The 15,771-nt window shown below is 45.1% G+C and overlaps 1 protein-coding gene across 1 annotated transcript in view; it reads left to right on the forward strand.

Annotated features, from left to right (window-relative positions):
* The window catches only part of lrmp (lymphoid-restricted membrane protein), a 227,776-nt gene that overhangs the window by 197,409 nt on the left and 14,596 nt on the right, over positions 1-15,771 (forward strand). Inside the window, exons 26-31 of the mRNA XM_072241407.1 lie at positions 179-266; positions 2,341-2,395; positions 2,491-2,518; positions 9,318-9,458; positions 10,691-10,822; positions 12,604-12,754. Coding sequence (XP_072097508.1) covers positions 179-266; positions 2,341-2,395; positions 2,491-2,518; positions 9,318-9,458; positions 10,691-10,822; positions 12,604-12,754 — 595 coding nt within the window. The remainder of the gene's footprint in view (positions 1-178; positions 267-2,340; positions 2,396-2,490; positions 2,519-9,317; positions 9,459-10,690; positions 10,823-12,603; positions 12,755-15,771) is intronic.

Consider the following 15,771-nt stretch of genomic DNA (forward strand, 5'->3'; position numbering starts at 1 on the left):
CCTTGTAAATTTCTCTGTATGTTCAATCTTATTGATACCTTTTGTAAATATCTCCCCGAAACATTTCATTAGAATTTTTATCATAAATTTAGTAATCCATGGAATCGCTGGCTGTGTAGGATACTGCAACATTAACAACTGGTTTACTTCTCAACCCTCCCCACACCCCTCTGTTTAGGAAGCTACTCGAGGCACCGTGGCTGTAGATGAACTTAGCCCAAGTGACGTGATGCTGAACCCTATTAACACAGCTAGCAATGCTGAAGGTGAGAATGGTCAATTATGACCAGCTTTGTCCAGTTCTGTTTCAACATTATAGACATTATTGCATTTCTAATGCCATGAAACAGAACAAATACCAGAGACTGGCATGGGCCAGGACAGAAGCTTATAAAGGGAGGAAGAGAAAGATGGGGAGGAGTTTCAAGGGAGGGATCTGAAGAACCGAGGCACCAGTGTGAAGTTAGAAGGAAATGCAATATGGTTGAGAGACCATGTTAAGCAATGCAAGATTCACTTTTGACCATTGCCTATATTATAGGTTTATGCAGTCTGTAACCTGGCCCGACTTGATTTGCCATGGTTAGTGATGTTCTCTCCTTTCTTGGGTCACCTTATAGAGGTGTATAAAATCATGAGGGGTGTAGACAAAGTGAATGTACAGTCTTTTATCTTAGCATTGGGGAATCATGAACCAAAAGTCATAGGTCCAAGGTGAGAGGGAGAAAAAAGTAATCAGTATATTGAATGAGCTGCCAGAGGAAGGGGCTAGCAACATTCCACAGGCACTTGGACAGGTAGGTGGCTAGGAAGGTAGAAGGATATTAGCCAAAAAAGGCAAATAGGGCTATATTAGATGGGCATCTTGGTCCAAATGGACACGTTGGGCGAAAGATTCTGTTTCTATGCTGTATGACTCTAAACTAGAGCACCCGGAGGAATCCGGGAGAACGTGCAAATTCCACATAAACAGCGCCAAAGGTCAGGACCGAACTTAGGTCTCTGACTTTGTGAGGCAGCAGCTGCAATAAGTGTCCTACTGTCCACCTCTGCTCAATTGTGAGCACCATGTAGGTTGAGTGAAGGTATGGACTATGCCACAGATGTAATGAGCACGTGATCCACCAGAAGATTCTGATTTGAGATGGAGAGTGAAATTTGCAAACATCATTTCTCCTCAAGCCAACATCAGTTATCCTCCTCCAATCCTGTAATGGCAGGCATTGGGAGTGGCCACTTTCTTTGTTCCTGTGCTGGGGAGAGGCAACAGTTGCCTGCAGAATTCCTGATCATTAGCCTGTGATACGAAAGGGCAACAGCAGGAACTTGCCCATTTTGGCCAAGGGTTGGAAGCTGTCAACAGAACAGACATGGAGAGAGAAGCAGAGTTCATGTTTCCAAAATATAGAAACACAAAATGGTGGAGAACTCTGCAGGCCGGGCAGTATCTATGGAGGCAAATAAACAACCCTCCAACTCCTCCTGCACCCCACCACCTTCTTAGTCTGGCTTCCTTTTCCTTCCTTTCCCGTCCTGATGAAGGGCCCTGGCCCAAAATGCTGACTGTTTATTCCTCTCCATGAGCTGCATGAGTTCCTCCAGCATTGTGTGTGTATTACTCTGGATTTCTAGCAGTTACGCAATCTCTCGTGTCCCAGGTGTTTCTGCTGCACGTGTTCCATTCTCTTCTGGGACTGGTGAGGCAGGGGCCACCGGGCACGCACAATGTACTGATTGCTGCAAGGAACTACCAATTACTCCATGCACTGCCCTCATCTGCTCGGGCTGTGTGGCTCTCCCTAAAATTTCTCTCAGAGACCTGGAACACTGGCGTGATAGTGAAGCGGTCACCAGCTGTAAGATCAGAGTTCACCTCCTGCTGCTGTCTGTAAGCAGTTTCTGCATTCTCCTCATGACGGTGTGGGTTTCCTCTGGGTGTTCCAGTTTCCTCCCACGTTCTAAAGACATACGGGTGAGGGTTAGTGAGTTGTGGGCATGTCATGTTGACGTCGGAAGCGTGGCGGCACTTCTGGGCTGTGCAGCACAATCCTTGCTGATTTGATTAATGCAAATGAGGTATTTCACTGAATTTTTCAATGTATGTGTGACAAATAAAGCTGATCTGTTTCATTGTGGTACAATGTCCTGTGGGCCTAGCCCTTGCACGTTTGTCCTTCACTGACTTAATTAAACTGCTGCATCCTTTCCTTCCCCCACTGGTACAATATGTTGCAGTAATTTGTAATCTTATTAAAGAACTGGGAACAGAGCAAAACTCAGCCACAAATGGCTTTGACCTTGATCGTAATCTGTCTTCTGTAACGGCCATCTGTCTTTCAGCAGGAACGATGAAGACTCAGTGTTCAGATCTGTCAAAAAAAGCCAATTTACAGAGGTAGGAAATGAAGTGGAATTCACACTGATATTCTGGTGTTTTGTCTTTGTGTTTCTGGACAATGCAGACTGAAGTTTCCTTTTGTTTTCCTGCAGTGCAATAGCCAGCGAACAGGATGTGGAGGTAGGTGGGCGGTCTACAAAGTTTACCTCTATCAGTTAACATCTCTGCAAACTGTCCATGGGTAAATGGAAGATTAAATGCTCTGTCTTCCTTTTAACGCACAAAATGCTGGAGGAACTCAGCAGATCAGGCAGCATCTATGAAGTCGAATAAAGAGCTGATGTTTCTGGCTGAGACTAATGAAGGACCTCAGCCTGAAACGTCAGCTCCTTAGCCAGACCTGCTGAGTTTCTGCAGCATTTGTGAGTGTGAACAGCATCTGCAGAATCGCTCGTGTTTATGCCTTCTCTCTATGCGTTTGCAGGGAAATGGTTCATCTCTGTGAATGTTAGGCTTGTGAGAGCTTCAGGGCTTCCGATACCTTAAGGGGATGTGGGTGTTGCAGGCAAGGCGAGTGTTTTTTTTGGTTCGCCCCTAATTAACCATGAGCAGGTAGTGGTGAGTCGTGTATAACCAGTAAAGAGACTGTCACGTTACTGATGACTGTGGAGTTCCATGGTTTACACCCGGCGGCATTGAAGGATCGACAAAATAATTCCAGATTGGAAGTGTGCGTGATCTGGAGGGGAACCCATAGATGGTAGTGCCTCTGTGTTCCTGCTGCAGGTCCCTGGGGCATAAGACCATAAAACATAGGGGACGAGTTAGGCCATTTGGCCTTCGAGACTGCTTTGCCATTCTATCATGGCTGATCTTCTCAGCTGAGAAGATCATCGGGGTCTCTCTTCCCACCATTACAGACGTTTACACTACGCACTGCACCTGTAAAGCCAACAGCATTGTGAAGGACCCCACGCACCCCTCATATAAACTCTTCTCCCTCCTGCCATCTGGCAAAAGGTACCGAAGCATTCGGGTTGTCACGACCAGACTGTGCAACAGTTTCTTCCCCCAAGCCATCAGACTCCTTAATACCCAGAGTCTAGACTGACATCTACATCATTTATTATTATATTGTAATTTGTCCTCTTCTGTGCCTATTGTCTTTATTTATTGTACTGCCCTGAACTGTTTTGTGCACTTTATGTAGTCCTGTGTAGGTCTGTAGTCTAGTGTAGTTTCTGTGTTGTCTTACGTGATCTAGTGTAGCCTTGTGTTTTCTCACTTAGTCTAATGTAGTCCTGTGTTGTTTCATGTAGCACCATGGTCCTGGAGGAACATGGTTTTATTTTTACTGTGTACTGTACCAGCAGTATATGGTCGAAATGACAATAAAAAGTGACTTGACTTTATTATCCCTCTCAATCCCATTCTCCTGCCGCCTTCCAGTGACCTTTGGTGCCCTGACTAATCAAGAACCCATCAAAATCCGCTTTAAGTATACTTGGTGGAATAACCTCCGCAGCTGTCAGCAGCAATGTATTCCACAGATTCACCACCCTCTAGCTAAAGAAATCCCTCCCTCTAGTCTGTAGGAATGATCCTCTAGGTGCTGGAGAGGTAGTAATGGAGGATAAGGAAATGACAGACAAACTATTTTACATCAGTCTTCACTGTGCAAGACACTAGCAATATGGTGGAAGTTCAGGAGTGTCAAGGGCAGAAGTGAGTGAAGTTGCCATTCCTTGGGAGAAGGTTCTTGGGAAAACTGAAAGGTCTGAAGGTAAATAAGTCACCTGGACCAGATGGTATACACCCAAGGGCTGAAGAGATTGTGGAGGCCTTAGTAATGATCTTTTGAGATTCTGGCATGGGTCCAGAGAAATCAAAAATTGTAAATGTCACTCCACTCTTCAAGAAGGGAGCGAGTCAAAAAAAAGGAAATTATAGGCCAGTTAGTCTGATGTCAGTGGTTGGGAAAATGTTGGAGTCAATTGTTAAGGATATGGTTTTGGAGTACTTGGAGGCACATGATAAATTAGGCTATAGTCAGCATGGTTTCCTCAGGGGAAAATATAGCCTGACAAATCTGTTGGAACTATTGGAAGTAGTAACAAGCAAGATAGACAAAGGAGAATCGGTTGATGTTGTGTACTTGGATTTTCAGAAGGCCTTTGACAAGGTGCCAAGGCTTAACAAGTTAAGAGCCCATGGTCTTACAGGAAAGATTCTAGCATGGGTAAAGCAGTGGCTGATTGGCAGGAGGCAAAAAATTGGGAATAATGGGAGCCTTTTCTGGTTGGCTGCCGGTGACTAACGGTGTTCCACAGGGTTCAGTGTTGGGGCTGTTCTTTTGACGTTATAATTCAATGACTTGGATGAACGAATTGATGACTTTGTGGCAAAGTTTGTGGATGATACGAAGGTAGGTGGAGAGTCGAGTTGTTTTGAGGAAGTAGAGAGGTTAGAAAAAGGCTTAGACAAATTAGGAGACTGGGCAAAGAAGTGGCAGATGGAATAAGTGTAGGGGAGTGTATGGTCATGTACGCGGGTAGACTATTTTCTAAATGGAGAGATTTTCAAAAAAAAAAGACACAAAAGGAATGGCGTCCTTGTGCATGATGCCTTAAAGATCAATTTGCAGGTTGAGTCAATGGTGAAGAATGTATTCAACACCCTATTCTATATTGCCCCCATGTTGCACTTTCAACTCATCTCACTGACTGCAGCTTTCTCCTGTCATCTGCCTATCCTTCCTCACAGTGCCAATACACAATGCTTTGATTTGTGCACCAACTGCCCCATCCTCAGCCCTATCACTTTCGTTCCTATCCTCCTGCCAAATTAGTTTAAACCCTCCCCACAGCTCTGGCAAACCTGCCCTCAAGTATATTGGTCCCCCATGTAACCCATCCTTTTTGTAGAGGCCATACTTCCCCAGAAGAGATCCCAATGATCTGGAAATCTGAAACCTTACTCCCTGCACCACTTCCTCAGCCAACAATGCATCCCTAGCATCATCCTATTCCTGTCCTAACTAGCACATGGTACTGTCTGTAATCTAGAGACTGCTACCCTGGAGGCCCTGCTCTTCAGCCTATTCCCTAATTCTCTATACTTACTCCTTGCCCCTTTCCACCTGTGTCATTAGTGCCAATGTGCACCACAACCTCTGGCTGCTCACCCTCCCTTCTGAGAATCTTCTGCACCTGCTCTGAGCCACCTGGACCCCAATACCTGGGAAAGAACACCATCCTGGCCACAGAATCTCCTGTCCTCCCCCTTAACTATGAAGTCTCCTATCACTATCACTGTGCCTGACTTTTACCTGAGAGCTGGCGACAAGTGCCACTGGCCTGACTGCTGTTACTGTGCCCGACAGGTCATTCCCCAGCTGTATCCAAGGGGTATACTTGTTGCTGAGGGGACTGGCCACAGAGAAGCTCTGCACTGACTGGTTACTCCCCTTATTTCTCCTGGAGATCACACATTTACTATCTGAAGCCTGCACTCTGCGTCTGGCCACCTCAGTAAATGTCTCATCGATGTCGTTTTCAGCCTTCGGGATAGTCCTGAGTACATATAGATCCAGTTCCAGCTCCAGTTCCTTGACTTTGTCAATCAGGAGCTGAGACTGGGCGCACTTCCTGCAGCTTAATCATCAGAGAGGCCGTTCGGTACCCTGAAATCCCACATCTCACTGCAGGAGCAGTCCACCACCTTAACTGCCATCCTGTTAAACCTCTAACATCTCGAGCTTAATCTCTAGCCTGCGCCTGTTGAGTCAAAGCCTGGCCACTCTAACACCCCGCTCCAACAATGGCTGTTCCACTTGCACGTCACTTCTTTTTGTTGGTCCCTGCTGAGTGCCTAAGAGGTCATTATGATTGCCGCCCCTCAAAGTTCTGAAAGGGCCTAGGTTTCTTTAAACCCCGCGTAGCTTCACCAGCAACCAACTTCTCACCGTGATTGTAGCCCAGTAAGGATGGAAGGTTTGGGAAGTGCTGTAAGTGACTGCAGGGTATCTTGTAGATGATGCACAGTGCAGTTACTGTTCTGCTGTGGTGGGAGGGATCCAACCAAGTGGGCAGTTTTGTCTTGGATGGTGTTGAGCTTCCTGAAAGTTGTTTGCGCTGCAGTCATCCCACCCTGTGGAGTGTCCTTTATGGCTAATACTAGGAGGCATAACTTTGAGCTGTTGGGAGGAATGTACAGGGGTGAGGTGAGTGGGATGTCAAGAACAGGTCTTTTTTACAGAGTGGCAGCTGTGTGGAACACACTGACAGAAGCGGTGTTAGAAACAGATACATTGGGGACATGCTAGGTATGTAGAGAGAGAAAAAATAGTGGGCTATGTTGGAGGGAAGGGTTATATTGATCTTAGAACAGGTTAAAGAATCAGCACAACATTGTGGGCCACAGGACCTGTACTGTCCTACACTCAGTAGCCATTTTATTTGGTAAATGGAACCCAGTGTGATCTTCTGCTACTGTAGACCATCTACTTCATGGTTTGGTGCGTTGTGCATTCAGAGGTGCTCTTCTGCCCACCACTGTTGTAAAAGGTTACTGTCACCTCCCTGTTAGATTGAACCAGTCTGGCCATTCTCCTCTGACCCCTCTCATTAACACGCCGTTTTTCCTCACAAAACTACCGCTCATTGGATGTTTTCTTTTTGTTTATCACTCCATTCTCTGTAAACTCTAGAGACCAGTGTGCATGAAAATGCCAGGAGATCAGCAGTTTCTGAGATACTCAAACCACCCTGTTTGGCAACAACAATCATTCCACGGTCAAAGTAATTTCTTCCCAATTCTGTTGTTTAGTCTCAACAACAAACATATCTTGAACATATCTGCATGCGTTTATGCATTGAGATGTTGCCACATGATTGGCTGATTAGATATGTAGGTAGAGCTGGAAATTCATCCTTTCAATTGCTTTCAGGTGCCCCCATGTGTCAACCTAAAGTTGGTGATGACCAAAATTTCAAACTGTGAAGTTCACAGAACACTGCTGGGCCTAAAACTTCCAGTAATTTCTCTCTCCTCCCCTTCTCTCTTTCCATTCCCTGTTCTAGTTCCCTGCTCACCCTTTCCATTCTCCTCACCTATCCATCAACTCTCTCTGGTGCACCTCCTCCCTTTCTCCCATGGTCCACTCTCTCCCCTCTCAGATTCCTCCTCCTTCAACCTTTTACCCCTTCCACCTATCACCTCCCAGTTTCTCGCTTCATTCACCCCCTTCTCTACCCACCCCCTTCCCCCTCATCTGTCTTAACATATCACTTGCCTGCTTGTACACTCTCCTCTCCCTTCACCTTCTTATTCGGGCTTCTTCCTCCTTCCTTTCTAGTCCTGATGAAGGATCTCAGCCCGAAGCATTATTGCCTCGATAGATGCTGCCTGATCTGCTGAATCCCTCCAGCATTTTGTGTGTTGCACAGAACGTGCTGTCAGGTTTTCTGCAACAATGCAGTGCTGAATCTAGCATAGCTGCACAGTGCAATCCCTGTTGATTTTTTTTTCTTGCAAGCTTCCACATGAGTTTGCAAGTAGCACAATGGGTGCGATCTCTGCAACCAGCTTTTAAATACTATGGTACTAGTAACAATCATCCAGCTCCCAGCAGTGTGGCTACTGTGAATGGTTCTAGACAGCCTGTAAGCCAAATTGCAACCAGCAAGGTCAGCAGTGAATCTGTTTACTCAGATGTGGATTGGGGACAGAATGGCGTATCAGAGACTGTTCCTTGAAATAGTACAAGTGGAGTGTGAGAATGCTTTCCTCTCTGCTGAAACAGTGTTTTAAATAGCGCGGCATGTCCCTAGCACGCTGTATGGGTTGATCAGCCATTGTCCCACAGTGATAACTGTTTTCTTGTTTATTTATTTATTGAGTTAGGCCCTTCCCGCCCAGCAATCCCCCAGTTTAACCTTGGTCTAATCACAGGACAATTTGCAATGACCAGTTAAGCTCCCAGCCAGTATGTCTCCAGACTGTGGGAGGAAACCAGAGCACTAGGAGGCAACCCACACGGTCATGTGAAGAATGCATAAGCTCCTTACAGGCAGTGATGAGGACTGAACCCTGGGTCGTTGGTGCTAACCACTACACTACCGTGCTGCATCAAAGGTTATGGGGAGAAGACAGGATGGAATGGCAGAGCAGACCTAATGGGGCAAATGACTTAATTTTGTTCCTTTGCCTTATGGGTCCCAGTTTGAGTGCGAGTACATGGTCACCACCTCACAGGTGATCTGGGTCATCGTGGTCAGCCAAGGTTTCCTGGTGTCCGAAAAGCATCCCACAGACCCCTGTATCCTTGCTGTCCGTCAGAACTTGTGGAACATTATTGCTGTCACATATACTGAGATGCATTAGGAAGACTTTGCATGCCATCATTTCAAAATAAGTACAGTGAGGTAGTACAAAGGGAAAACGGTAACAGAGCAGAGAATTTGGTGTAGTGCAGTACAGCAAACAATAAGGTGCCAGGGCCTGTGGTCAATCGTATTGTACTAGAGAATTGTTCAATAATCTTATCAGAGCTGTCCTTGAGCCTGATGGTAGGTGTTTTCAAGCTTTTGTATCTTTTGCCAATGACTGGGGTGGCAAGAGTCTTTGAAATTGGCTGCTTTCCTGAGGCAGCGAGAAGTGTAGACGGTGTCCAAGGAGAGGAGGCTGGTTTCAGTGATCTGCCGAGCTATATCCATAACCCTCTATAGTTTCTTGTGGTCAGAGCATCTGTCACACCAAACTGTGTACACCAGGATAGGATGCAGCTATAACAGTTGGTGAGGGGCAGTGGGGATGTCACTATACTGAGCAGTGGGTGATGGGAATAGGCATTCCATGGGCTGAAATTGGAGAGGCACTGGGGAGTTAAAAGTGGGGTATGACAGGACAATGGTTAGAAGGGGTGAGAAGACATACTGCTTTAAACAGACTGTGGATTTTATTTTTCTTTTAAACACAGGCTGAGTTTCTCCGCTTCTCATTGGCCTTCAAGTGTGACATGTTTACGCTCGACAAGCGATTACGGCTGGAGGAGCGATCCAGAGATCTGGCTGAAACAAACTTGAAAAAAGAGATTGAGAAATGTCAGCAAGCCTTGCAGGTTGGCATGGAATTCATTGATTGGCTTGTTAGCAGAACAACAAGTCTTCTCTCCCCTCTTCCCAACACCCAGGGGAAATAAGGCTGCGCACACCATCTGCTGTGTTTGGTCAGTGGGAGAGTAGTATAATGTAATTCTTTTAAGAGAACCATTTTACCAAGCCATTACATTGTAAGCTTTCAGCTCCATGAATGAGCGTACAATCAGAGAGTACTATAGCACACAACAGGCCCTTTGGCCCATCTACTCCCTGTCAACCTGATCTGGCTAGTCCCATCTATCTGCACCCAGACCATGTTCATCTTCAGTCTCATTCATGCGCCTATCCAAGCTTCTCAAAGTTGTAATTAAGCATGTATCAGCCTCTTCCACTGGCAACTTGTTCCACTCGAGTGAAGAAGTTTCCCCTCAGATTCCCCTTGAATATTTTACCTTTCGCCCTAAATCTGTGACATCTAGTTCTTACCTCACTCAACCTGAGGGGAGAAGCCTGCATGCATTCACCCTATCTATACCCCTCCTAATTGTATATACCTCTACAGTATAAGATCTCCCTCATTCTCCTACACTCCAGGGAAGACCTAACCTATTCAACTTTTCCCTATAATTCAGGTGCTTGGGTCCGAGCAACATCTTTGTAAAATTTCCCTGCCCTTTCAAGTTTATTGATATCTTTCTTGTCAGTAGGTGAGTAGAACTGCACACAATCTAAATTATTCTGTGCAGTTCTTGGACAACTTTAGCATATCATCCCATCTCCTGTACTCAATGCCCTGATTTATGAAGGCCAATATACCCAAAACATCCTTGAGTTTTGAGGAATTATGGATCTTTATTCCCATTTCCCTTTATTCTACGGTACTCCTCAGACCTACTATTCTCTTTGTAAGTCTTGTTCTTGTTTTTTTCCCCCAAAAGTTTAACACCTCACACTTGTTTGCTTTAAATTCCATCTGCCATGTTTCAGCCTGTTTTCTCAGCTGGTCCGGATCCTGCTGCAAACTGTGATAACTTCCTATGCCACCCACTTTTGATATCATCTACAAAATTGCTGATTCAGTTACCATATTGTCATCTAAATCATTAATACACTGTAGATAACAGATGCTGTAGATCAGCATGTTCTGGGGGAGGTCTCATTCTGTTTTCTGTCCCCTCCCTTTCTTCCTTCCCTCCCTTTCTTCCTTCCCTCCCTAATCTCCATCTAATCTCTCTGTTCTGTTTCCCCACAGACAGTACGGCCTCTGTGCGAAGAGGAGCAGTCATTGGAAATTTTTGAGAGTCTTGAGAAAAGTCTTGGTGTCCTTACCCAGACCATAACCAGGGTGGTGAGCCGTGCTGAGATGCTCGGTGCCATACACCAGGTAAAGAAAGTTCATTGTTGTTGGTGAAAGTCTTCATACTAGAGCTATTTGTACAAAGCGTCTGAGTGCTTGTAATTTCACCTTTGTGTTTAAGTAGGGCACTGCCAGTCACCGGGTAAAGCTGGCAGGACCAACACATTAAGTTCCTTTCCATGGGCACTGTCTACACTTTTCACTGCCTCAGTAAAGCATTGTCAAAGACTCCACTCACCCCAGACATTCTCCCCTCTCCCCTTTCCCATCAGGAAGAAGATACAAAAGCCCAAAAGCACATACCACCAGCCTCAAGGTTGGGATCTTGCCCCATTGTTCTAAGACTATTAAATGGTTCCTAGTATGACAGGGTGCCATTTTATGATCTTGCACCTTATTCTCTACCTTCTCTGTACTTTGTTTTACCTTGTTCTACATCAATGTACTGTGTAATGATCTGATCTGTATAAACAGTTTGCAGGACGAGCTTTTCACTGTATCTCAGTGCATTCAAGATTGCTTAATATCATTTCAAATACACCAGTGTAAAGGAGAACAAACTAATTGTTACTCCGGATCTGAAGCACCACAAAAAAAACACAATAAGATAAAAGATAAAGAACATAATAATTAAAAAGCACGTAAGAAACATAACTAAGTAAAACAGCTTACGTACAGAACTAGTATATCATAAAATGATGCTAGGCCCAGGAGTGTGTATACATAAAGATGATTCTGACAGGAAATGATAAGGTAGTGGTGCTGGGGAGGTTGGTGGGAAGAGGTATTGATTAGCCGTACTGCGTGGGGAAAGCAACTGTTTTTGAGTCTGGTGGTCAATACAGGGATACTACATTAGCCTCCTTCCGGATGGGAGTGGGACAAACAGTCCATGAGCAGGCTGGATGAGATCCTTCATGATATTGCAAGCGTGTGGCAAGAATATACCAATACCAAATCTTCCCAGACCCCAAATGGTCTTTCAGAGATCCATCAGAAGCCTCTTCTCACCAGGATCTGGGTGTAGAGTAAATGGAAGTTTGAAAACAACCATCACATATATCCACATAGTAGATTGGATTAGAAAGGCACGCTGTAGTGGGAGGTGTTTGTGAATATTTGGCAAAGATGATGCCTTTGAATATCAAGATTTTGGCAATGGTCACACTCTGGGGAAGTGTGACTGAGGACACAAGTGAGGAGACCTAGAGTTTGGACAAGACTGTCAGACCCCATAACAATGTCTCTGGTAATTCAGCAGGTCTGGCAGCATCCACGGACATTGGATCAGATAAAGGGTCACAGTCTCAAAACATTAAGTTACTGTTTCCATAGACATGGCCCAATCTTTACTGTTTCCAACAATGATTTTTTTTTTGTTTCAGATTTCTAGCATTCGCAGTTTTCTTTTTAATTTCTATTGAGTTGATCACATGCTTGGGTCTGGAGTCACACTGAGCAGACTGGTAAAGATGGCAAACTTTGGTGTTTAATAAATATTGGCCCAGATATATCTGTATAAACACCCTGGTGGTTTTACAAACACTATTAATAATATTAGCAATACAAATCCATAATAAATGTATTGTTTAGGATTTAGTAATTACACAAGGCAAGAAGTTTGATTTTAATGTGCTCTTTACTTGGAGGTATCAAGATTGTTAATCATGTTACGTAGCTCCCATATTTACAGTCCTTCCCAGATCCTGTACTCGGTGATCGCCTCCTCCGCCGAATGAAGTTGGGTGTGGAGCATTTAATTTCTATGTTGGGGACAGTCAGTGAACACTACTCCTTCTGTCCAACAGGAAACGCGGGTTAGCAAAGCAGTAGAGGTCATGATCCAGTACGTTGAAAACCTGAAGCGAATGTACGCCAAAGAACACGCAGAACTGGAAGAAATGAAGCAGCTCCTTCTACAGAATGGAAACACTCTGAATTCACTTAAAGAGCATCAAGGTAACTGTAGTTGATGAGTGGGATGAGCTACTACTATTAAAGAAGCGAGCACGTTTCTAGCCTTGGTCTGTGATATGACTAACTGTTCCTGAACCTGGTGGTGTGGGACCTAAGGCTCCTATTCCTTCTGCGTGATGGTAGTAGTGAGAAGACAGTAAGGCCTGGATGGTGGATGCTGCTTTCTTGTGGCAGTGTTCATTTTAAATGTACTCAGTAGTGGTTGACTGCCTTCCATTCTGATCTACTTTCACTCCTTGATCGTGTGTTGGGGGAGGGCATAGATATCGCACCCCCTCCCCTTCCCCTTTAGCTCCCATGGAGCAGTGCCTAAAATCCTTGCACTTTGCTGCCGTTTATCTGGGCTCATAGTCACTTCCTACGTGATCTCCAGCAGGTACTCCGCACCCCGCAGCACCATACGCAAGCAGGTGGTGTCCTGGGAACTATTCCTGGTCTGGGATAATTTGGATCATGTGTTGAAGACTCAATCAAAACCAAAGCAACATCTAAGTTCAGACCGATAGTCCCGTGGTGCAGAGGCACACTGCTGTCAGAGGGGTCAGACGCAGTCGGAGGCTTTTTGCCATCGTTAGCTCTTTCACCGTGAGGCCTGAAAAGCCTTGAAGTGTCCTGTCCAATGTTTATCCTTCAATAGTGTCAAGATAATCGCATTGCTTTTCCAGTGATGGTGCTTCCCAGCTCCAGTGACCCAGGTTCAGTCCTGAACTTCGGCATTGCCTGTATGGAGTTTGTACGTTCTCCCCGCGTATGGATCAGTTCCCACTCTGCCGCTCCTCCTCCCAAATCCTAAAGGCACGTAGGCTAGAGTGTTCACTGGCTGCAGAGTGGTTGAACCAGGGGGAAGTAGATGGGATAGGAAAAAAGGAATGTGTAAATGAGCTCTGGTCAAAGGCCTGGTTTCCATATTGTACAACTCTGACTCTCTATGGGAGTTTGCTGTTCTCAAATGTCTCATACATGCTTCCTTCATTAGCTGTGAAGCAGTTTGAGATATCCTGGTGTCTGAAAGGCACTAAAGCTATTCAAGTCCTTCTCTTCCACTGTCTACCTTTCCACGACCACCAATCTGTCTGTTGGAACAAGGAAATGACACAGCTCTGCTGTGGTAAGCAAGGCCTTTGGTTGGCATAGCAACCACACTGAGCAGATGACCTGACCTCTTTGGTTGCTATCTCTACCCGTTACCTTTTCCTTCCTAATCGTGTTCCTAGGCTGCATGCCCCAGCAGGGTATCTTGCCTTAACGTCAGAGCAATTGCTGGCAGTCTCATAGCCTGACCTCCGAAATGAAAAGCAGCAAAACAGCTGAAGGCAGCCTGACCTGGGGTTCAACGACTGTGTGGGAGGGGGGTGCGATGGGACTCATTATTCTGTTGTTGCTTTGTCGCTTGTTGTGTTCTGTTTGGTTGCACCGTATGTTGTTCTGTCGAGCTTGGTGGGCACGCAGTGTTGGTGCCAGCATGTGTGGTAACACTTGCGGGCTGCCCCCAGCACATCCTCGGGTATGTTGGTGGTTAAAGCAAGTGACACATTTCACTGCAATAAACCTGAATCTGAAATTCTTGGAGGATGATCTACAGATATTGGTGGAGGACAAGGGTCAGGAATCCTTTCTCTGCCTCAGAAAGAGACAGCTTTGGAGGTAGCTCAGTGTGGAGAACAGGCCAAGGGGCCATACTGCGGTGCTACAAGAGGTTCACAGCATTGTCTGTGGTTGAATCAAATGACTGCATCTTCAAGTGCCATAGGGGTCTCTGTTCTACTATTAACCTCAGGGTCAACTTGATTCATCTGCTGTTCCTGAATCATCCACCAACATTCATTATCAGAGCCTTATCAACCCTGTCCTGCTTGCCTGCAGCTCTGCACTCTTCGCTGATCCTGCTTCTCGTTTGTCCTCCCACTGATTCACCCACATGCATTGTACAGTGTTCTCCCTCTCTCTCAAGGAGTGACAGGAGACAGTAGAAGATAACATGACTACAGGAGCTCCTTGTTCCGATCCTGGATGTGGGTTGAAATCACGAATAGCAATGGAGGGAAGACATTGCTGAGAGAAGTCTATAGACCCCTTCCCCCAGAAGGTCACCTCGTAGGATGAAATGTGTTCTCCTGCCAAGAGAGGCTGATCGGCTTGGGTTTGCATTGGTTGAAGTTTAGAAGGAAGAGGGGCTGACCATGAAGGTAGATGCTGGAATGTTTTAACTGGTGTGCAAACTGCAAACATAATCAGAACTGATACATGAGGGAGAAATAGCCGTGATAGGTCAAGACTGGAAAAGGCTCGCTGGGAGGGTGCTGAAGATTTGTTAATTGTAGATGATGCATCTGGTCATGTGGTAAAAAGATGATGACCAGTCAAAGTGCGAGGAAAGAATAGAAAAAAGGGAAATATTTAATGGAAAAGTACTGTAACTATTATATGTAGTGGAGATGCAAACAGAAAAAGTGCAGATATTACAAATCGAAAATAAAAACGATTGAAATATTCCATAGGCCAGATATCTGTAGACAAAGAAATGTGTAATATTTTGGACTGATAATCCTTCATCAGAATTGATCAGTTGTAACACAGACTGGAAAGGCTGGTTACATAAGGTTTTTGAATCCCATGTTAATTGTTAAGGCTAACAGGTCCTTTCTTGGAAAGAGTTTCTTCACTTTCATCAGAATCAGCTTTAGTGTCACTGGCATATGTTCTGAGTTTTGTTGTTTTGTGGCAGCAGTACATTTCAATACATATTTTAAGAAGTAAATTACAATAAGTACATACTGTGTTTGTGTATATGTATGTGTATATATACAGTATTTGTGTGTGTATGTATATATGTGTGTATATATGTATAAAATGTTGAGTGTGTGTCTTCAGGCTCCACCTTCAAGGTAGCAATGAGAGGAGGGCAGGTCCTGGGTGATGGAGGCCCTTAATAATGGATGCCGCATTTTTTTGAGGATATCACTTTTAAAGGTCTCCTTGATGCTGGGGAGGCTAGACTC

Source organism: Mobula birostris, chromosome 23, assembly GCF_030028105.1.
Source record: "Mobula birostris isolate sMobBir1 chromosome 23, sMobBir1.hap1, whole genome shotgun sequence".
Taxonomy (NCBI): Eukaryota; Metazoa; Chordata; class Chondrichthyes; order Myliobatiformes; family Myliobatidae; genus Mobula; species Mobula birostris.